Consider the following 24,456-nt stretch of genomic DNA (forward strand, 5'->3'; position numbering starts at 1 on the left):
AATGACAAGTACAGTATCAAAATTTAAAAACTATCCAATATACATAAAAATCTGAGTATTATGCTTCTTAAAAGGCAAGAAATGCTCTTCGCCTACAGGCAAGAGGTACTTCTATGTAGTCTAAATGAAATGGAAGCTTAAGATATTTTTAGCAGTCTCGATATATTCCATATTTTTTTGAAATACACAAGTGACACTTCAGTGCTTTAATCAAAACGTTACTCCAAAAATGCACAAATAAAACTCAAATACCCAAGTATTGTAGAAGTATTCTGAAAGTATTTTGAAATTTGTAATAATCACCTCAGGATGTCGTAGTTCCTAAGAAAAACAAGATTATTTTCCAAAAATTTTATCTCAGAGAGAGACTGGTGATATCAAACTAGAGAACGACTGTAGATTTAAAGGTGCTGATGTAATTTTTCCACACAAAGTAACCGAACTCTGCAGAAAGAAAGCAATGTCAGATTAGACTATTATGCTGCTTCAGACTCAAAATTCATTGTAGTATATTTTTTGTATTGCACTAATGAGATGCCAACTCTCGCTGAACAGCTATACAGATGTCTAACCTTCAGAAGCTGGGATAACCATATGTCAAACTTCTGTGGTTTTGCCACTTGATATTTTGGGTGTACGCCTTCATTTGTGATAATAAATATCAGGCCACAAACTAATGTCTCCTCAGATATCTAATATGTTTAACACTCAAACCAGCTTGAAAATCTAAACACTTCTGCTGTTAGCTTTGAGTTCTCCTCAAAGAATTACGCTACAATATATACCAGATGAATAGGCTAGGGATAACACAACCATTGCCAGTTGTTAGGATGGGTTTCTCTGCCATTTTTTTACGTATTTTTTTTTATCCTGCAGTACACACAAAGTTCAATCCCCGCTCCCCTCCTCAAGGCCTTCATTAGGAAAATCCAAATCCACTGTCCTACCACACATTTCAATGCTGCAGACTGAAAATCTGAAAGTCGCTCCTAATCGTATCTTGCATATAAGCAGGTACAAAGAAAGGTTTGTATGCAAGACATCTGTAGAAACAGACAGAATAGTACTATATATTGTAAGTATCAATTAATAGGCCCCAAGGCATTTTCTTCACATAGCAAATGGGGAAACGCGATAGCAAAGTTAAACGACACAGCATCAGACAGCCAGTCTGGAACAGTGAAGGCAGCAGAATTCAACCCCAGCCTCCCATTTAAAACACCTTAATCACAATGCACTTCCTTCGGTATGCGCACGCTTATACAGAATATATTCATGTCACGTATGTTAGCTTCTGCACCTTCGCAACCAAACAACTAATTAGGAGAAATTGCTGTAGCTTAAACAAAGCCAATAGTGTTACGCTGACATATGTTTTCCAAATTTTGGTACCGTTACAGTACGCACCTAAGAGGAAGGGCTTTCGCTTGACCCTTTACAGACCTGAGGAATTAGCATTATAGCTGACTAAACCCACAGGATGTATCTCAGAGGTCCGGCTCCTTACTGAAAAAGGCCAGAACACCAGAACTGCAAATGAAGCAACACTGAACACAATTTTATGCGGTATTGCTAGAAAAGCCCTCCCTCCTCCAACAAAAACAATAGCAATGACTGTCCTTTCCTCTCTTCAGACTTGCAATGGAAAAACATACATACATATATATATATATATATATAAAAAATATAAAAGCCAATCAGTAGGGTCAAGTCTCTCTTTTTACAGTTATGTTTCCAGAGTTGTCTCCGACCAAACCAATGCTCCAAGACCAGAACTACCACATTAATGGTTACTTTTCTTTATTATCTACAAAACCTTTCCTGGCCAAAGTAGTAAAGACTCTATAGGAGTCCGATAACTTTACAAGGTGACGGCATTTCTGTGTTTATTGTAAGCCATTTCTATTGCGAATTGCTAACAACTTTTCAAAGTGCAACACTGATTTGGAAATGCAGGCACGCTAATACATCAATTGCCATGACTAATGTATAAACTTTTAATGACCTTGGCAAAATCTTTCTTTCATTGGGCAGGTGCCACTATTTTGACTGTACAAAATGTTTTGGAAATATGTTGAAAATTATACATGTTTTGGAAAATATTTCAGGATTTCAGTATAGCAAATGAAGCTATATTAAATAAAAGTTTGACATGGAGGAGAAAACACTCCAAAGCTGTGCAAGTCTTTTTTTTTTTAAAAAAAGAGACATCCTCCAAGTGTTGTACATTCACGGAATGTCAACTTTTTATCCAAACAAATTTAAGAAGATAAAACATTATCTTGAATGGTTTTCAGTTTCATTCAGTCACTCTCATCATCTTCTTTCAGACCACCTCCTTGTTCAGTATTGCCCTCTCCATCGCTTTCCTTGTCCCAGTCTTTCATAGATGCTCCCATCATGAAGTCATCACGCAGTATATTCCATTCTGGCCCCTCTTCAGACTTCACTTCACCCTGAATGTTTGAGGGGAGGAGAAGAGGGAACAGAGTAAGATGAGATGAATGTGAAAGGCAGTAAAAGATGGAAGCTCTTCATGCAATCAAAATAACACCTCTCACTCTTTCAATTTGCATCAGCAGACCTACCGAGAGCTAGCTCTTTACGCAAATGGTACACAGAAATATGCAGGACAATCATAAGTGACTTGATGCTAAATAAGCAAACTTGTTTTAACCAACCAATAAAATACGGAAACAAAACAATTATTCCTCATGGATGAAACAGTCAACCCTGGGCATTGCTTCCTTTATTAAAATCTTTCTTGGCAATCAGAATGGATTCATGATATCATTTATTAACCCCCAGGTGCTGCTTCATTAGAACACTTCTTGGCACATTTCTAACACACAAATATGGATTTAATAAAGGCTTAAAAAACCCCAAATTTAATATTTAACATATTCTGTGATATGTGAACCAAATCCCCTTTATGTGGATTATTACCTCACTACCTGGGCTTGTCATATGGTGCAAAGCTGCCTCTAAAAGAAACAAAGTTGATCTACACTCAGCAAGCCAACAACACCTTACTCCAAATTTCCTACCTCTTGAAAGTGGTTAAACTGAGGCCACACTACATGGACTGGTGAATAATAAAGAGTAAGTGACAGGAGTGCAGTTGTAGGTTAGCACTGAAAACAGTGCTTAGTTGCAGTTCTTCTAAGTGACAGATCGTATTTGGGCAGTGCAACAGCCCCATCCTGTGGCAACAGTTTTAAAGAACAGCTTGAAGCTATTCCTAAGTTCTTACTGAAGGAAAATACTAAAAACTGTTCAATGAACTGAAGGAGGATTTCAGTGGTTTAAGCCTTAGTGGCAAAATACTTCTGAGGAACAATGTGGCTCAGTGTCCATCAGGCAAGCAAAAAATTGTCCTACCAAAGTGGAATCACGGGCACTGAAAACAATAATTTACTTTTGCAGAGTCTTTGAAACAAAGTTAATACAGGTATCTCAGGTGTGCTTTTCCCGTTCCCCTGCTCAAAAGGACAGGCCTCAACTGACTCACCCTGGTTTAAGTAACTATCACCTCCTGATACTGTACAGTGGATGGGGGTCATCTGTAACAGCATCCTCTGCAGATGCAGCTTTGCCTACTAGATGCAAAACCCAGGGTAAATATACGATCGCTGTAGACATTTGTTCATGCCTCTTCTTTATCATGCATCTAGGCATATGCGATACGTAGAACCATAGCATATTAAAGCTGATGTCCGCGCAACCTTTGGGAGAGAGCAGCATAAAGAATTTAATAGCAGGAGAAATGAGGAATAGAGAATGCAGGTCCACCACTGTAAATCTAACAAATAACTTCTGTTGGTGTGATATGATGTGAGTGCAAGAAGTCCACCAAACAAGATACGTACTTATAATAGGTAACCAAAGTGGAAATGCTAAACGTGACTTCTCCTGCAGTTCTTTTTCGAAAGATCACTCACAAAAATAGGATAACAAGTCTTAATACTTTCCTTCCCCAAAAGGAATCTCCCAGGGCCCAGTTCAAAAAAAAAAAGAGAAACTCTACAGCTGTTCCTCAAGATGCTTGCACTGTGTTTTGTTTTGGTGGGGTTTTTTTTTTGTCTTCACAGCTGCTCTCATTAATGCCTACTCCCAAGAGTAACGCTCCTATCCCAACAGCCTCCCTTCTCCCAAGGGTAGTGCCTTCTAACCACTTTCCACTCTTGCAGCAATTCACTTCAAATGCTATACCCAGTAAAGCCTGAAATCATCTCGGACAGGGTAATCAACTACCTGGAATTAAGAGTTACAGATAAGGTAGGTCCCTAGGCAGACCTTAAGATGTTCACATGTGAATAACCTGTATTAGTGCAAAACACAGGTACTCTGTTATGGGACGCAAGGAGAGGGTAGCTCCCCCTCCCCCCCCCCTTTTTAACTGTATTTCAGTTGTTTTATGTATTTACCTTTGCAGAGTAGAGAAAGGTTGAAAAGATTACAAGTGTCACCAAGCTTTTTTTTTTTTTCATCCCAGACCTTTTATAAATCACTGTTTGAACATGCTACAAGGTAGAATTTGAAATACCTAAATGGAAAAATCCCATCTTCCTTACAAAACAATCCAATTTTCCTTTTTTTTTTAAATAATAATAAATCCAACAGAGATTCCATTTTTTTCTCAGATGCACAGAACAGGGATTTTTTTTTTTTTTTAAAAACAGCACAGAAGCAGTAGATTATTGTCAGCAATGACAGTGAAAGGCTCAAGGTTTGAAAAGCCCAATGCTCAAATTCATCATAAGCTACTATTCAGCAACTATTAGCCTTTCTTTCTATGTCAAGTGAACAACAGGACAAAAGCAGGACCTCAACAAAAGAGGGATGCTAATCCTCCATAGCAGTACCCACTATGTAAGGCACCACAAAGGTTTGAACAGAGTTTTACAACAAGCCCTAAGGAGAAAGGCAGAGGTAGCATGTCCGTGCCTCAAAGATGAAGATTAAACGCTTGAAAGCAAATATTTCATCAATTTTAAGCACGCTCCCAAGTGAAGAAAAACCCATGTTTAGTATCTTCATTCCAAACTCATTTACTGCTCTATTTTCCCCTCAGAATAAAAACTACCCAAATCTATTGTATCACAAAACATTCCTGGAGTCTTAAGAAAATATGCAGCAAGACTATTTGTATAATTAACAATTAGTTCAACTCTAACATCGCTTCCCAACTTGCTTTATGTAAGAATGTTAATACACTTGGGTTTTCAATGCCATAATCTGGTTTCATCTAAATAAAACAAAACTGATTCTTGGCACGTGGAAAATAAACCAGCTTTCATTCTATACAACCACTTCTGAACTTCCAGTCAGCTGTTCATCCACATCTCCCACATTTCGCTACAGCACTGAAGTCTCCTGTGAACATCCCCAAATGAAAACAAAGCAGGCTATATAAACATTAGCGTGTAATGCTACATAAAGTGGATCCTTTGATAAGGCAAGGACTGAAAAATTCTGGCGTTGCTTTTTTTTTTTTATACATACATTTGAATGGTTTGTTCTTTGCCTGAAGGTGTGGCAACCTATTTCAAAAGGTCTGAGAGGCAGCAGTTAGTAAAATATCTCAGGAGTCACTGGTACATGGTGATGCACTTGTTATCATGAGCTGAAATAAGACAGACCAAAACGTGGAGTGTGTTTACTCTAGTGCAGATACTTACTTGCTGGGACAGACTGATAGTCCAGTTGAAGAGAGATCATATAAATAAAATAAACACCATCTTACCTGCTTGGTGTGCCACCTAAGCTACGACAGCATTAGCTCAAGTCTGACACAAGTAGGGCTCTGTAGTGGGGACATACTTCCCAAAATAATTGTGGTTTGAAGACATACCCTCTAAAATCTGCACCAGGACAAGATGAACTGGAATTCTTAGCCAAGTCCCAATAAAACCAACCAACCACCCACGAAACTACAAGCTTAGGTCTGTCACCTAGAACAAACAGCCGTCCCTTGCAGGATCCGGGCTGGAACTGCCTCCTGGATACTTCTGGAGGAATTGGTCTATGAAAGCCCCATGGCATCAGCAGCAGCTATATGATCAAGATCAAGTTAGAAATCTCCCTGTCTTGGCTCATTTCTTTACCACTGCAAAAATTTTGAGCTACATAATTCACTCTTGGTAAATGACATTAAGTAACTTCAGCTGAGACCTGCCAAACTCAACACTGGAGTTGTGGCAGACTGCACTGCCACTCAGGTGTGAGATCAATCCTCTCTACCCCTTCTGAAGTTGTCAGAAGTAGCAGCAGGATACTTGTAACTGCACATAGCTGCTTCAGTCTGCACACGAGTGCCTTAGCTCAAAGCCTTTGAGCTTAAGGGAATTAAGTTCAGTCAAGTCACAGGACGTTGTCATTTTCATCTGTTGCTTTACTGGCACAGCAAAATCCTAAAACCAGAGCAGGAAAGTTTGCCAGAGCTTTTCAGAACCCTGTGCATAAGCAGACCAAAGGCCCATAATGCTTATTGGTACGTAACAGCATTAAAAGATATGTCTTGAAATCGGAGCGCACAGATTAAAGACAGCATTTCACTCTGCTTTCCACCAGCTCATGTCACTTGAACACACCCCAGTTTCTGCAGCTGCAGAACAGCAAACATCCTGCATCACCACAGACATTCCCCTACAGCCTGCGTCCAGAAGACAGTAACTGCAGGGTTTTAACAAATGAACATTTTTCAGACCTAGGAATTACAACCAGCGCATTGGGCTCCCATGCCTTTGCTCCATGTACAAGATGAAATGCCAGAGCTTGCAGGGGCATCTCGCTTTACCATCACATACAATAAACGTTTATTTGTACCTGTCAGGGAAGGAATTTCTAACATAAATATCTCTCAAGCAACAACCTTAAGCCCTGAGAAAACAATTCTAACATGTCTAATTAATTTGAACTGCCTCCCCAGGTTCCTCTGTTTTGCTCAATACAAACATCTAAGACCTTGAGATAGAGGGAGGCTTTTGTCACGACGAAGAAGTTAAAAAGCGTAACTGCCAAAATGCATTCTCGCATACATCTGACAATTACCTTCCCCACCAGCCTGCATCTTGCTCTGAATGACTGCTGCTATTCTGCTCCTCATCCCCAAGCAAGTCGGTTTAAACCTAGCTCAAAAAAACCCCAGCATAGGCATACACCGAGGTGTGTTAAATCTCTATTTAAAAAAAAAAAAAAAAAAGAAAAAAAATCACTTGGTAGAAGTGGGGGAGGAAATGGCAAACAAAGAACACCAGCTTAATCATTTCTCCTCAATTTGTTTTCAGGAATATCCAAGCTCACAGGCTAAGAAAATAAGTTTCCTCTAGGCTGGGAGGAAATAAAGAAAACTGCAGCCAAAGTATCTAAAGCAGCAATATGAGCAGAAAACAAAATGTAATGATTTTTAACAGAAAAATTATACTTGGGTTTAATCATCAGTGCTGCTTGCAACTTTAACTAATTTGAATTACAGTGAGATCTTGACTATAAGAAATGTTCCTAGGTACTCCTGATCCCAAATAGACAAAACCCCACAGATCTGGAAACTGAGAATACTTCCTGTACCGCTTCTATCTTGAACTTCTGAGCTGAAGTCTCACAGCAACTCACGTTGACTTTGGGAAACATTTTCGACCTTGCAGAACACGCGAGCTGCACAACAGAAGTCTGTTCTGCTGCAGCATAATTCTGCACAATCATTTATTCCTTAACGCGAGTCATTCAATACCCATTTGCATCCTCTCTCTGAATGAGAAATTAGAGCGACTGAACTGAATTGCCTTGGTATATTTGAGGTGACACTGTACTGCGGTTATCAGCAGCGGCACAGGAGATTTACTCAGACCACAAGGTCTCTTGTGCACACCAGAATCTGCACTGGCATTTCTAGTAAATAAATCTGATTTTTTTAGTGTGTTTTGAAACCTGCTGCTCCTGTTCAAACTTCTCTGCAAGTAACGCACTGGAATTATTACTACAAGCACAACAAATACCGACTTTCCTTTTGAGCACAGTCAGAAGACCACCCAGAGCTTAATGACCTGCATGAGGAATCTCCCCATCCTCACATCCTCCTCTAGCATTTACTACAACTGGGGATGTGTGAATGAGAAAGAATGCTTTGGGTCAGCACGCAAAGGCTTAAACATGCCCCAACCTCAGAGGGGTCAAAACTGAATTACAGAAATTCTAAAAACAAGCATTCATCTGGACTTAAAGAAGAAAAATCATTAGCATCGTTATTAAATGCTCAGCTGCAAAGAAGAATCACAGAAAGAGCTTATGAGAGAACAGATTTCCTCAGCCTTAGTTAATCAGAAACCTCATAAATTGGTGTTTTTGTCAGAAAAAAGCAAAAAAATGTTAAGAATTCAAGCGTAACACAGTGCCCTTCTGCATACAGGATGCTCTGGAACTCCTCAGCCCATGCTGTGCTCCAGCTCCGATAGCAGCCGTCTTGGAAATCTTTCTGCTGCACAAGGAATTTTACCACATGCTGCTGCAAGACAACGTCTGGCCATAGTGGCATCAAGACTCCCTTTACACATTTTAATGAGATGATGAACAGCATGGGCATGCTACATGCGGGAGCCCCTCACAGAAAATAAAAAAATCAAATAAAAACTCACCCAAAAATAAGCCTCACCTAGTAGAACAATCTTACCGTTAAGTTAAACACAGGTATGAACTGTTACCTGTACCCATACTAACAATTCCCCTTGTAGAATATATTCTGTAATTTTTTACTCATGTTCTGTAAAAGACAAGGCAAAATTACAATGTTGTGAATATCAAGTAATTACATCACTGTCTTTCCAACTGTCAGGCCAAAGCACTCCACTGACATAAAAAAAGAAAAAGAGGTCCATAAGTAAGCATTTTTAAGTAGGTACCAAATAAAAATTAGCTCAAAGTAGACTGCAAATTATTACAGAGAAGACACCTGGAAAGAGAGAAATAACACATTCCCTGTATTAGGTTATCATGCAACACATCAGGACAGAAAGTTTCCAAACAGTACACTTTTTCAGTATGCCAGCACTGCTCATTTTCAGTCGTTTGTTTTTTCCTCCTGTAAAAACAAAACTGCTTCATCATCACCATCTATACGCTTTTACCTTCACATCTGCAATGCCTGTTCATCAGCAGTTATACTACTAACAGCGAAATTACTGCCTACCATACTGGCCACTACTATCTCAATATTCACCTGTTACTCCTACCCTTTCTTCATCTGAAAGTCTCCACACATCTTTCATGTTTTATCCACTTGAACGATAGGATTCTTAAAGCAAAGACTGCACAGCACCTAGATCAATTAATTCTTGACATAAAGACCCAATGAGTACTGTGGTTGAAAACAACACATGATCAAGACTTTTGTATTTAAAGCAACACATGTTATACTTTCACTGCTTATCAGACAAAAATTTGTATAGCAAGTTATGGTATTCAGAGTAGTTGAATCGTAACTCTGACTTGGAAAAGACAATGCTATCTGTCAGAAAGAATAGCTTTCATGCTAGCTAATCATGAGCCTCAGGTAACCAGTCTGCAAAATATTGTTCATTTTGTACCAAAAAGTGTATTGGTTAATTACCAAGAACAAACTTATACGACGACTCCTTAACAGCTTCCATCACTATTACTCAAAGGAAAATAATGAACCGTGAATTTTTCTGTTTGGATGGGATTCAAAATAAAGGAAGAAAGAACTTTTCTAGATACTTAGCATTTCAACCGTGAAAGAAATGGCACACAACTTCTCACAAGTGATAAAAAAAGGCTTCTATCTGTCAGCTGGTCCTACGTTTCTTAATGTGTATTTGCTGCAGTAACGAAGACGTGACAGAGTTTAAGGATCAGCCTAAACGCTACCCAGATCCACAACATCCTTGCTGCAAGTTGCACAGTTCCCGAACCATCGAGTTGTATCTGGAAAATACGCAGGTACAGCAAGAGTGCCTAGTAAAAAGCATCTGGTCAAGACTAAGGCCTTCAACGTGCTATCTCTCAGAAGTCAAGTACTAATGTCTTTCAACAGTCTACTTTAGACAAACATTTTCAAGTCACAACAGATTTTTCTCAGATGTCACCCATTTATGCAAGACACTTATGCACTATCTCAGCTGGGTACCTAAATTTTTCTGCGGGTTTTTATAAAAGCTTGTCCGTTGGCACAGTAAGGAAACATGCAGGCCCACAGCTGTTTGGAGTGTTTTTTGATCCTTTTTTTAGAATAAATTAGCAGCTTGCAGATTTTTGAATAATCTGAATGTGACTCAGATTATTTCCTACAAATGATGCTGAAATCATTCGCTGTTTTTCATTATGATTCAGCAAGAGGCATAACAGAGTGAGTCCCAAAAGGTTGTCTAAAACAACAAAGGTTACAGTAATGACCAAGTCCTTCACTTCCAGCACTTAAGAAATCATCTCACAGAGTAGCTGATGAGGAAGAAGTGGGGCTAATAAAAAGCCTCCGCTTCCTGACTCAGGATTTCCACTTACGTTTGAGTCCCGAAACAAGTATAGGGATCCAAAAAACTATGAGGCAGGAGGGGGAGAAAAAAAAACCAACACAGAGAACTAGCTTTTGTGTATTTTTATTACTAAATATGAAATACTGAAGTTTTTATGACTACTAAGCAGCTTGCCTGGCTAAACCTCCCTACCCTCATTGCCCCTGCTTTTATTTAAACGGCTTTTGCAACATATCCTAAATGTTTGCAAATCCAAGTTTGACTTTATATTCCTGTAATTTCCCTCACACCATCGTAGGTGAGTGGCAAACTCATTAAGGAACAGACCATACCCCTCAACACTCCCAGGCTGCTTTCTAAAAGCAGTTTAAACCTGAAGAGGGAATATGTAAACTGCCCGTGATCCCAATCCCTTATCTTAGCCATCTGGCTACCCTTTCTCTGCATTTCTGACCCTTCCATCTCCTTCTATGCTTCTGTATAGGTTTTCCCAACGCCTGCAGATGGAGAAGAAATGAAACAGACCACATGCAGAACACTGTCCAGGGTTCAGCAATAAACTGAAAAGAGGTCAAATCTTTACAAGAAGACAGCTTTAGTATCATTTGTAATAATAGTAGGTTAAAAAAAAAACAGTATATTTTCTAAGCTTTCAGTAAATTTCAGAAACACTCATTAACAACTGGCCAGATTTTCCCATAGGGAAAAAAAACCCTGAATTCAGCAACCCTCTAGCCATTGGAAGCTGGAATCAGTTTGACCCACCATTCCTGAAGTCTACCAAGATAAACAGATGAGTAGGTGCCTACAGAGGTCATTTATAATACACATCTGCTAGTTCAACACTCTGGAACTCAGAACATTTTATACCTTAATAAAACTTCAAAGTAAGGTAATCACTTTTCAAGATAATTTCCAATAGAAAATGCTTAGATGGGGGAAAAAAACTGGTTCAGATAGACAAGCTCCACCCAATCTTTCTTACTTCCAGAGAACATTTTTTTATAAAACTTTATGAAATGTTTAGATGTATTTTTCTCTGAGTACATTGCCCTGCCTATGAGAGTTACGAACAAAGCCAAAAGTGGAGAGCTGCTTTTATAAGGCTTCCAACTCAATTTACCAGATAAAAGTCTAATAGGATTTGATTTTTTGTGCTTCGTATACTTACAGGAAGATCAAAAGAAGATATATACCACAAGCTTTTCAAATGTGGTTGTTTTAGACATAGTTTTACTGAAAAAAAGCCTTGCCACATCATCTGGGAAAACACCATCATAGCATCCTGTGCACTAATAATCAAATAGCAAGGCAAGTTAGTCTCAAATATGACAGATGGGGCTGTCTCAACATTGCCTGACATTTCAATCACAAGTGCCTGTTTATATTCACTTACAAAATTTGCCAAACTTCAGCTGCTTCAGGCTGACGGCTTTCGCGATGTTTCAACTAAAATCACTTCAGCCCTTTTCACAGAAAGATGAACTTAAAGCATTTTGTCTACAGCTCTAAGGAGGAAAGAGAGAGACATTTCTTACAGGCATCCATTAAAACCTTGCATCATTCATTCTTTTTGAACTTAAAAATCAGTTAAGGATGTATTTTGGAGCTGGGAACTGTCTTTTGCTATCTCCATGAACACCTTCCCAGATCTGGCCAAGTTATAAACATCTGGAGGACTGCCCTCCCCAAACCTGAGGTCAGCACCTCAGTAGATACGATGGGCATTTAGTATCCAAATTCTCTGAAAATATCTGTCCTCACTGATCACATACTATTTGCATCTTAGAAGACAGCATTAAACTGGACCGTGCGTGACTCATGATGACAAACAGGGAACTGGTCTTTCTGCGCGAGCAGTTGTCAGGGCTGCTCTCGCATTACGCACCAGGATGCCGGGCTGCGTGCTTGGCCCTCAAGTGCAGGGGGAAAGAACCTGTCAGGAACATAAAACATGAAGAGGATGAAAAAAAGAGGTTGATGGAAACAGAGTGCAAAAATCACAATCTTTTTCCCTTCCTGACCTCTGATCAAGTATCTGAAAAAGAGAGCAGAAAGGGAAATCTGAGGATAAAAACACAGGAGAAAGGGTGAACCTAGTGAAATATAGCCATCACACGGCCCTTAATCCTCTTATCTGGAGTTGAGATGTCAAGAACTTGACACTGGGAGCTATCAATCAAATACACATTTAAATATTGACAAAAACCTACATTCCCATGTTAACACAGATGTGTATTACCAGCTATGGCAATAGACAGGGAACTGAGCTTGTACATCTTAAAAACCTAACCTTGCTGATGACCCAAACTAGGTAAGTCAATACATCTCCCTGTAAACAGATTTCAAGTAAAAATATCACCATCAAGCAACTTCTAATATTGCACAACAACCCTTTACCTTAAGGAACATAAGGAATTTAGGATACAGCAAACTGGTGGCAGGCTGCACTGTATTTATCCCTAAGGATAAAAATTAGAATACAGCATACAATTAGGTAGTCAGCAACCTTTTAGTACAAAACCAAAAAACTACATTAGAAGCATCAGCTCCAAACATATACAAGGTGACCTTCAAGAAAGCGTACACACATTTGGGAAAAACAGATACAAATGCACGATTTATAAAAGAATCCCAATTAAAAGTTTCTGTGCATGTCATGGGAAAACATTTATTAAAATGGGGAGAACACATCTACTCTGGCTGCAGCTGAACTAAATGAATACTTGGCTGCCCCCTCAAATCTGCTGGAATACATGCACGCCTGGTTACTCCTTCAATTAGTTCTGCAAAACCAGCACACAACAGCTGTAGTAATAAACTTCTGCTACTCTGAAATGTCATTATCACCTAAGAAAAAAAGTTTCCTTTTAGGATTAAAAGAGGTGTTGATACACCTTACCAAATTTCTAGAAGTCGTCTACGCCTTCATCCATACTTCAGAAAGAAACTATTTCCTACAACTGGTTGAAGCAATTGTTCAGACTACTGTCCCTCCAAACAGGTATATGGATGAAAATAATCTTTTTTTTTCCCCTCTCCCCATTTCTGCACTGTGGAAACAAGCAGAACAACATGCCAATGGCCAGTACTTATGCAGCTGTAAGAAAAAGAAGGCAGTCACTCTCACGGGTTTTAAACAGATCTAACTTTCAAGCTGGAAAGCACATTTATATCCTCATCTAACTTGAAAATGAAAGCTCCCATGCCGCTTCTTGTGTCCTAGCAAGAACAGCAGTCAAAGTCGAAGTGTAGTACTCCTCCTGCCCTTGAACAATCTTCAAACTACTGCTTAAAATTAAAATATTTATGAACATTAAAAGTGTTATGAACAAAAGAAAAAATCTATAGCAAACCTGACTCTAATCATTGTGTTTACAAATTACTTACCAAACACTAGGAGCATGTATAAAATGCCTTCAGGCAGAAGGAACTTTCCTGGAAAAGCATTTTATTGCAAGTCCCATATGAGCAATAGCACTTGTATTCTCCGCTCATCTTCCTTCCCATCAATAAATTATTTTAGAGTAGGTACTATTTTGATACCAATACACCAATTTTTTCCAGATGCCATCACAACACAGGAAGCAAACTGTACCTCCAAGTCATGTAAAAAAATTACCCTGCAGAATTTGGATCATGGTTACTGAAGTAGACCAGGAAATCCTGCTCTCACTTCCACTACTGAAATGCTCTGCAACAGATCTCGTGTAAGAAAACTTAGGAGTTGAAGCAAACATAGATGATTCAGAAAACCCTGCTACAAAGGCCTAATTCAAAATAAAAGTTGATGACTGCAGGTTATGCTTGTCGCAAAGAACGTTTGTAACTTTCATGCCAGTTATTTATATGTCACTAGAAAATGTTTTACCACCTAGCAACGCTTTACAGGGAGTAGCACAAATGACAAGCGAAAAGTCAAGACGAGAGCTTCTGGTACTGAACGACCCTGTTGTAACTGACATGCAGCAAGGGAGAAGAGTTGAGGCTGCTCCGGGAATGTTAACTCTGCATATCTCTGTTTTCTTACAATTAAGAAAATTTTACGTGTCTGTGCAGCCCTAAGAGATCAGAAACTTCACTCAACCCTGGAAGCAAAGGTACTTCCCTAACTCATAATCCCAAGAGCACCCAGAAATTTCTTGAAGACCTAAAGAAAACAAACTGCCACTACCTCCATCTGTATCTCTTCTACAGACATAAAGATGACCTCAGCCTCTAGGGCTGGAAAGACAGCATCTCTGATATGTACCTCTTTTAAACCTGTAGTATCTTACAGGTGAGAAGCTGCAAGATACAACCAACACATACCGAAATGAAAACCTGGTCGGTAAGGATTGTGTTGAACAAGATTGAACGCTCTCGTATCTCCCAATAAATGCTTCCCCAAAAAACCACCCCAAAACTTAAAAACAACAAACAAGCAGGATTTTTTAAAAAGAGAAAATGATTACATTTTTCTCCCACATTGCAAGGCTTTCAGATAAGGTGGTGAGGGGAGGGAAATTAGATGATCTTACCCAGAGGCAAGCATCATATACAGTACCTCAGAAAAAAACAGGGAAAAATATTACACAAGTCAGCTGGCTCAGCAAGGATTAAGAAATACCTTGATAAACAGCTAATGATATGAAAGGCAAAGCTTTTGGCTCCAGCTCAGAGGAGTAATTACTCCCATCTGGGCACACAAAACCCCAAGAAGGGCTACAGTTTCACATGGCGCAGGAAAATCTTCACAGCCTTACAGTCTTTCTTTCATAGCTACATTGGGTGGGTGTACACCAAGTAGTATTTAGGCCAGTGGCTAAAAGCATACAAGACTATAAACAACGTTCTCACAGGGCACAGGTTACCTGTCCTTCCCATCAATGCATGAAGCTGATGGAAATAGAGAACAAGCTTTTTTATGTGGTTGTGCTACCATGAAATCCCACTGCTACAGATGGGCCTTTACACAGCATTTAATTTCTTTTTCCCACGCATACATATACCTGACTAAATAGTCAACCACACCAGAGCTTTATAAGAGGTTTCTTCAACAACCTGACATTTGGAAGAAACCACCAAACTTTCAAAGATACGGCAGCCAATCTTTCATTCAAAAACCACTGCAGAGTAAGAAAAAGCATTTGCCCGTTCTCACAAATATAGTCAAGTCTCCTTTTGTAGCACAAGACTTGAGTCAAGAAAGGTTTGCTTTCACTGGGAGAACTTTATTCTGCTGTTTTTCTTGCTGACTGCTTGTTTTATGTGGGTGGGGTAGTGTTTTTATTGTTCTGGACTGCATTTTAATTGATGGCAGAGTGCCTGGAGTTTGGGATTGGCATCTTTTCCATTGTTTTTGTTGAGATAAATGTATTTCCCCCCTCTTTTTTAAAAGTGAAATACACGCCATACTCTCACTTGCTAAAAACAAAGCAGGCTGCTACAAAAAAACCCAACAAAAACCACCCCAAAAAACCCACAAAACAAACAAACAAAAGGTTTCAGATGGCACAAACAATCTATCAAACTCCTGCTGCAAGGAATTCGCCATCCAAAAGCCTCATCCCTGCTTACTACCCCCTGAAAAACCCTCAAACACCAAGAAGCAGAGCTATGACAGTGGAGGCCAGCAGTACTGTTCAGTGGCTAAATGTTTGTGAAATTCTGAGGAGGAGACTGAAGATCAGATTTTGGCCTCAACCTCAAGCATCAACAACTACGAGGATGAGAGCCTGCTAAATGGGTAAGATATGGTCTCAAGAGAAAATAAGGCAGATTAGGAACAGCTTGAAAAGGATTTTTTGAAGAGTTTGGTTCAGTACTGAATGGAGAGACACTGAAGCAAAGCAACAAGGGAGGGAGGGAAGGGGTGGTCTATCCAGACAGACATGGCTATTGAAAAAAAACCAACTAAAAAACCCAATGCCCCTCCCCAAACAAAAACACAAACCTACAAGTATAGCCTTATATTAATGAAAAACCCCAAAATCTGAAGTTTTTGTTCACAAGCAATGTGAAAGCAGCACCTATATCAATACTCAAAACCGGCACTAATCAGCCAGCATCTAAAGCATCTCCAGAGCACTTTAATGGAAATATGCTCTTACCGATGCTGCCAAAATAAGACCTTTTTTTATAGTATAGAAACATTTGCAATCTATGTTTTCTGACCTAGTAACTAAGAAAATTGCCCTGCTACAATCTGACACAAAGAAAAAAAGGTCTTAGTTTTTGCTCAGCTATTGATTCAATGCCTACTACAACAGTAGTTGGCACTGCTATCACTCCAATGTTCTCCTGCAACTCCAGGGGAGAAATAAAAAAGAAGGGAAAAAAAACAAACAAAAAACCAAACCACACACACGCACGGCCCCCCACCCAAACAAGCAAGCTGGAATTATTTAAGGAGAAATAAAGTGTCAGCACCAAGCTAAATTGTTCTCATTATCCAAAGAATTTAAAAAATACTTTAATATTACACTTGCATGAAAATTGTATGAGCTCTTCATGCCAGGCAGTGTTTCAGCATGCTCCCCAAGTGAACACAAACAAAAAACATATGACAAACTGTTGTCTCCCAACTGATTAAAGTATTTCTTCCTGGCGCAGGAAAGCACTTAGTTAACTGCTGTGAGTCTGGGCCAACAGAAGTATTCCACCCACTACCAAGCACAAAGTTCAAACCTGAACACAAATACACTTCGAAAACGTGCAGCTTCTGAAATACGAGAAAGAGTATGTCTGAGCAACTTGTTTTCAACATTGAGCTATTTGGTGAGTTGAAAGAACCGGTAAAGAGTTGGACAAGTCCAGCTACACCGTGTCTTTCTTGAGCACGTTTGGAAAAAGTGGAATGTGTTAAAATACTTCTTTCCAAAACATCGTAACAGCAATAAAGCCACATCAGCCTAACACACAGAGAATTAGGGAAGGAAAAGCCTACATATAATGCTTAACATGCCTCAGTTTCTTTCTGTTGCGGGATTCACTTGTATGGCAAAGCCCTTCAGTTCCAGATACCATAATCATCCAGAGCAAGTGAGTTTGAAATGCTCAGAACTGTGGGTATACACAAGTAGTACAGTCTAATACACCATGTAAGATGAACAGCCCCCATGCCTTTAACAATTTTAAAGAGCTGATAACTACTATTGGCCAAATTCCAAATGTCACAACCCACTAAAATCTAGCAGTTTGTTCCATGGTTGGTGCAAAATCCAAGATAAAATCCAATTTTTCGTATTTTTTTTTTTTAAACACACAGCTAAAACACGTTATTTGTACACAAGGCTTGATGCCTTATCAGAAGAGCTTCCAGTGGTTTGTACCTTGACACTCAAAAAACAGGGAAAACAGGCTAAGAGCTACTTGCTCTCTTCCTAAATAGTCTCAAAAAAACCCCAGGCACTTGGATCACAGCTGTTCTGAAGAGCAGGCACATTAATGGACAGTAATTATACTGTGATGGTATCTTGTATACATTTTTTTCTCCCAGATGAAGCCTACCTGTTTACTTTTTGCAGCCTTCCCAGCAGGATTCTTGCTTCCTTTAGCACTCTCCATGTTTCTTAAAACATTGATGAAATCTTTCTTTGAAACAGATGACAGCAGTTTAGCACGCTGCCTGTCAGAGCTCCCAGCTTTCTTCACCTTCTCATCAACGTTCTTTTGGTGCGTCCTGACAGCATTAAATAATTGTACAACACCTCTGGGATGGGGAAAAAAAAAACACACAACAAAACAAAGTTTTTAACTCAAGTTCCCTTTATAGAAATGAACCCTCTACCAAAGCAACTCATCAGTGCAGATGCTGGATGGCTTCTAGCTCCCCAAAATGGTTACTTAGAACCTCAATTCAATTAAGAAGTAACATTTACTACAACATAAGAGACTTACAATTTTCACTCTTCCTTCACACTTATTGCTAGAAACCAGTAACAAACAAATCCACGAATAACTATTCAGACCCCAAAGTAAGCATGGCAACGTGGCACTGAAATCAGTGCAAGAGCATGTTTCATCCCCAGAAGCATGTTACTCGTCCTACAACCAGCTATTAAATTCCTCAGGCCAGATCTTCAGAGCAGCTGAAGTAGGGGGACAACGCAGAGGAATGAGTAAGGAGACAGATACAGACAGCACATCAAGGTGTCCAACTAGTTCTGCGACACCAAACTACTGCAATGCAGAAGAGGCAACTGAACTTAACAGCTGTGGATCTGGTGAATCCTCTGCGGAGAAGGAAAAGCAGAGTAGTAGAAACAACTGTTCTGCATTTTTAAAGCATTAACAAAATGAGGGGATCCAACAAAGCACTTTGTTAAGCAAACATTACATTCTCATCTAAATTTTTACTCTTTCATAAAGCTTCCGAAATCTTTTGTTGAACTTGATACTGTACAATGCAGACCTGTATATAAATCACTCAGCTCCTGCTAGTCACTTCTTAAGAGTTCAGTCTGATTGGAAACAGGTTACCTGTGCAGGCCTTTTCTTCCCCTTTTCCTCCTCTTTTTGATATACATATATTTAAGGAAAGCATTCAGAAAAACTCTTACCTCGTGGCAATTCTCTGAAGATTTCTTTCCCTGTCTCGGTCTTTGACAACATCTGGCTTCACTCGGCACATCATTTCCCACTCCCGCTTTTTATCGAGCTGCATTATAAATATTGTTATGTGAAACAACATGGAGCATTTGAGAAAGCAGCACACTCTGGTAGAGTATGTAGCAAGAGGATAAATTAACAAAGCTCAGTTTGGTTTGAGGGTAAGGGGAGCTCCATTATGGGGCTGGACAACAGGTCTGAGGCAAGTCTCTTGCAGTGACACACCAGGGGCCACAGACAAATCTCAAAGAGTCACTTGCCTTCTGTAGCACAAACTAGAAAAGAATGACGCTAGAGTGACGTCTCTGGCTCAAGACAAGCAAAAGGAGGGTAGAAAAACTCAAAATGCTTTCACACTGACTGCTACGGACAAGGAAATTATTCAAAGACAGCTTTCAACTCCAAGACTTCACAAGCTGATCACAGAGAAATTTATACATAATGAAATCCTGGGTCTATCAAGACAGGCATGTCACATTTTGAGCCTTGGGCATTTGACTTCCCCCGCTGAATTAATCACGGTACAGTTTTGTGACTGTCAGCGCTGCTTGGCAAAGACTGCTGCACCAAGAAGAGCACCAAATGCCCATTGCAGAACAACTGTGTACAACACTCTGATTTGTGTCTTTCTTTTTTTTTTTTTTTTTGAGTCGCTCGGTTTCAAAACCAAACTGATCCACTTCCCCGTTACCAGGGGCCACAACACCACCAGCTTAATTTCTGCTACAATAGGAGAACACTGTATTTCCCCAGCCTCTGCTTCAGGAGTAAGGTAGTGAAGTTGTTTTTTTTTTTCCCCCCTTTTAACAATTTAACAGCGTTTTAGGCCTGGTGATGTTGCATTAAGTCTGTTCTATGCCAGAAGTCTTTCATGGAATTTCAGAGTCCTTATAATTCCAGGCAGACTACTACGAATTTGAGTTTATGATCATGTTTTGGCCTTTTATCAAAAGAGCTGCCCTATTCTAGCTTCCATCAGCAAGCAATTAATAGAAGGCAGACTGTTCTCAAGTTTTTTTAAGGGTAAACAAGTCAGTTTGGGGACCTGCAGCCCACCTCTGCTTTGCAGTACTCCCACACATTTACTGGATGAGAACAGGTATTTAGGACAACTGTAACTGAGCAGACGCCGTACGGAAGCTCTCTGTATTTAAAAGGCAGGCCACGGCCTAACCACAGCATGTCTCAGACTGTCAGGTGGATAACCTGGTTATCCCGCTGAAACAAAACTGGTAAGATGAGATATTAGAATTATTAATGTATTTTTAGCCTGAAGGCAAATCAATCACAGCCTGGAATTAAAAGTTCCACTAAAGACACACAAACAAATGACTTAATTGCCAACACAGCTTTGTATTCTTCGTAACAGTTTCAGAACCAGAAGCAATTTAGGGCACAGACACTGTAATAGAAAACTCCTACCAAGAAAATCATCGAGGGGAGCAAACAATGATTCATAACCACATCAATGATTACTGCAATCTCAACCTAGAGGTCTTTGATTTTGGAAGTCGCAGCAGAATTTAAATGAAAGCAGTTTTCTTCTCTTTCTCCCTTTCACTTTCGATGAGAGAGAACTATTTCAACTTGCAATGCTGACAAAGTGAATTATACCCCAAATTAACAACAGCAATTAGAAAACTAAGCTTAAGGGAGCTGCTTTCACTCTCTCAACAAAAAAAAAAAAACAAACCACCTTAAGCTGACAGACTGGAACACTCCTGCTGCCAAAGATCAGCCTGCCTGATTGCCCAGAAAAAGCAGTAAGGGAAAAAGCCCTACAGCATGACTGTCTGGGAAGTAAAAGAATTGAAGCTACCTGAGATCACTGTGGAGGAGAGATTCCAAAACTGAGACAGTCTCAGAGCACTCTCCCAAATCCCCGCTGAGGGAACCTTGCATGCATCCCCATTTGACTATGACTGCACAATGAAATACAGCATCTTTTTCTCACCTTCATCCTCTTCTCCAGCCTTTCTTGTTTTTCCTTTTCTCTCTCCTTCTCCAGTTTTTTATTCTTGGCCAAGATGGTGGACTTATTTTGTGGAATCTTTTTGTTGAGCACTTTTGCCATGGCATCTGCCCAGCCTGCACTTGGGCCAGCTTTGGAGCTTGTTGCCTCTTCAGCCGCATTGCCAAGGGCTGCCGTTTCATCTTCATCATCACCGTCCAGGGCTTCACCTCCTGAAGAGTAGCTGTCTTCTGGAAGTCCTGAGCTTAACTCAGAATCTAGGGGTAAAAAAAAGGAACAACAAAAAAAAAAGTATCAGGAGTTCTGTTTATAGTAAGGATTCATCACTAGCGTAATTTGCTCCACATGTAAATGTTATCCGACTTCCGGGCCACGTACTGCTTGCTGTTACAATTAATTTCTCAAGCAGGCATACACCACCATAATGAATTTATTAGAAAGTATCCAGTGCAAGTGCTTGCTCATCTCAGTGATGATTTAAAGTGATTTAAGAGGTTGGGTAAAAGGCAGCCTTGGATATTTATTATTAGATTAATGAATATTTTGACGTTTAGGAGTGGTAAGTTTTGGGGAAAAACTATATTTTCCAGTTCAAAAATTATAATTTATAAATGCATATATACGCACATATGTATGTATATATAGCTGTATGTACATACTTACATACAAACTGCAATAGTGACATCTAGTGTTTAAATGCAAACAGCCACAAGGATTAAATTGAAGGTAGGGGGGCATTTTTTACGGGAAAGCAAAATCTGCTCAAGGAAAATAACGCCAGCAAAACCACAACTACCTAAGCATAATGAACACAGAGGGGAGACTGCTTTGTGAAATACAGAAGCAAGACAGTTGTCAGGTAGCTCAGAAGAAACCTGAGGCACTGAGCTTTTCTGGTGTAAGTAACTGCTCAAGTTCTTGATACACAAATAAAACACAAATTCAAGTTTCCTTACCCTATGCCCCCTTCAAAACAAAAAAGAAGGAATTAAAGTTAAAATACTGAAGTTTGGAATCAAGCAACAGCAAGACAGGAGAGAACAGACAACTAGATGGCAAATCAAACACGTGAAGAATCTCCCACTTCTCTCATTAGTCTACTCAGTGGTTCAAATAGCAAAAATAAAGTCTTTAATGGTGTGGACGATTAACTAGAATCAAACAGGCTGCAAGTTTAGGGTGTGCTAAAATATATTTGGTTATTTCAGTGGACGCACTTTATCCCATAATCAAGAGCAGAGCATACAAGTGTCCTGCCACTATTAACTACCATTCCACTAATATCTGTGCCACCCAAAAGTTTTAAATTAATTATCTTATATACAACTTTCAAGGCCGCAAATCAAGCGCTGGACAGAAGGAGGTTGGTTTCTGGCACCTCCGCAGTCCTACCAGCAAGGAGACAACTCCCCACCAACTCTGAGATACCAGCTGACTGGCTTTCGTCCATCTACTGCTCTCACACTACTTTAAAATGAGTATTTTAAAGATCACAATGTTAAGTACTACTGAGCCAAGTGCTTTATTTTGCAAGCACTACTATATCCCATGAACTACTTTTATCAACCAAATCATTAAGAGAATGAAGTCAGGACTGCTTCACAAGATCAGCTTTCTGTAAAACCATGCAGACAGCTATTAATGATATTCCTTATTAATCAATTGCCTATTTAATTACTTAACAAACATAAACATACACTCCGTTGCCAGACTAACTCATTACTCTGCCTTCTCCATGTGCCTTTTTGAACCAGCAAAAAAACCCAATGTAGCAGCAAAACAGTGGTGTTAATCGATTTAAAACAAAGCCTCTAATGCCCAGGCACGTTTAGAGGTGCGGAGAGCATTTAGTTATCATCGTGGAAAGAAGCAAGATTATATGTTTACATCACAAACGCGGAAGAGAAATACTTACTGAATACTTGCTCATTATCTGTATCAGTATGATTTTTACTACCACTAAGGTGAACACAGTGTTGTGTCACACTCCATGCAGGATAAATTACAGGGTTTCTTTCAACAGTCCTTACTTAAATTGGAAATTCAGAAGTGGCAAATTTGCTCAACGCATTCAGAAACTACTAAAGGCATCCTTTTTATGATATCAGTGCATCTACATATCCCTATTTCCAAATTTAAAAAAAAAAATGAAACCACTGCACGTAAAGAAGTAGGTGCATCACCACATCCTGGTTCCTACACGTAAAACAATTTGTCAAGTTTTCAACCCTAAGCCTTGTCCATGCTAGAATACTGCTATCTAGTTTTTAAACGAGGAATTAACCCTTACTTGCAACTTTTTACACATACAAAAGCTAGCAGCTACCAAAAGTCCACAGCTGAATTCCACACACTGCTTACGACCAACTTCCACAGTTAGCCATAAAAACAGATCAGACTTATAAAAAGGAAAATTACAAAAGCATGTATTAGTCTCCTTTACATTATGTTTTCTGCCAATAAAACAGGAGGATAATGCCAGATAATACGAACATCGTTTTGCTTTCAACAATTACAGAAAGATGAACAAGGCTTCAACAACCAGCCATGACTTATGCTTTAATACATCAGAAGTTCTGTCAACAGCATGAGATAAAGCAGAGGTATTTCAAAGTAATTTAATCTAGATTAACTTTATCAGAAGTAGGACCTGAGGCTCTATTCTGAATTGCAAAAATTGAAGCCTGGCATAGATTTAATATAAAAAGTCCTAATTGTGTGTGTGGAGGTAATATATGTATACATCTCCATACTTTATTCTTCTAGATTTGCTCAGTGACCTAGGTGTAGACAGATACAGTTAAAAATAGCAATCATTCAGAAATGAGCTCTGAAAGAAGCTCTCACACAAGGATTGCCCTGGGATTCAGTTTTGACCCTCAAACCAAACAGAACCACTGTGAGCTACGGCTCCAAATGGCCACTACTTTGATTCCTCCCAAAATAAAGCAAAAAAAAAATTCCAATTACATGATATAATTAAGAAGCGATCACATCTAGTTAGGTATACGCTCACAACACACGAACAAGGAAGAATGAGTGGAGAACCACGTATAAAGGATGGAGTAGGAGTGCGTTCATGCTCTCCTGGTGGATTACTGTAATTGGCGTACCTCAAGGGTCCCCTTCGGAGCAGGAAGCAGATCCCCGTCTCATCACAGACAAGCACACAGCCCATCGCACCCTGAGTTCGTCCAGCTCTGCCCAATCACTGCCCCCCCAAAAAAAAAACCAACCAAAGGGGTGCCCCAGAGACACACGGCAGAGAGAGTCATTTTGGTGGGACCAGGGAATAAACGAGCTGCTGTCGGTACTCCGCGGGCTAGGTAGAGAAAACCAGAAAACCCAAAAGCGACGGCGCAGGGAGGACAGGGCCGGCGGGCGGGGGGCAGGCACACCACCAGG

General features: G+C 39.7%; 1 protein-coding gene across 1 annotated transcript; it reads right to left on the reverse strand.

Annotated features, from left to right (window-relative positions):
* Positions 1–1,787: 1,787 nt before the first annotated feature.
* On the reverse strand, positions 1,788–24,229 carry RRP15 (ribosomal RNA processing 15 homolog (S. cerevisiae)). Its single transcript, XM_009323116.1, has 5 exons — positions 24,079–24,229; positions 21,034–21,308; positions 19,031–19,128; positions 17,979–18,180; positions 1,788–2,456 (listed from the first exon to the last, which is right to left on the reverse strand). Exons 1-5 carry the CDS (start codon positions 24,227–24,229, stop codon positions 2,304–2,306), a joined length of 879 nt encoding a protein of 292 aa, XP_009321391.1. The 3' UTR covers positions 1,788–2,303.
* Between the last annotated feature and the right edge of the window lie 227 nt (positions 24,230–24,456).

The sequence above is a fragment of the Pygoscelis adeliae genome, unplaced genomic scaffold (assembly GCF_000699105.1).
Source record: "Pygoscelis adeliae isolate BGI_AS28 unplaced genomic scaffold, ASM69910v1 Scaffold80, whole genome shotgun sequence".
Classification (NCBI taxonomy): Eukaryota; Metazoa; Chordata; class Aves; order Sphenisciformes; family Spheniscidae; genus Pygoscelis; species Pygoscelis adeliae.

What these genes read in the sequence shown, in the direction of transcription:
- RRP15 (XM_009323116.1), bottom strand. Translation starts at nt 24,229, where the DNA reads ATGGGCTGTGTGCTTGTCTGTGATGAGACGGGGATCTGCTTCCTGCTC. An exon ending in GGCTGGAGAAGAGGATGAAG is followed by an intron (nt 19,129 to 21,033) that starts GTGAGAAAAAGA and finishes TTTATAATGCAG; the next exon opens with CTCGATAAAAAGCGGGAGTG. An exon ending in AGGCTGCAAAAAGTAAACAG is followed by an intron (nt 2,457 to 17,978) that starts GTAGGCTTCATC and finishes TCAAACATTCAG; the next exon opens with GGTGAAGTGAAGTCTGAAGA.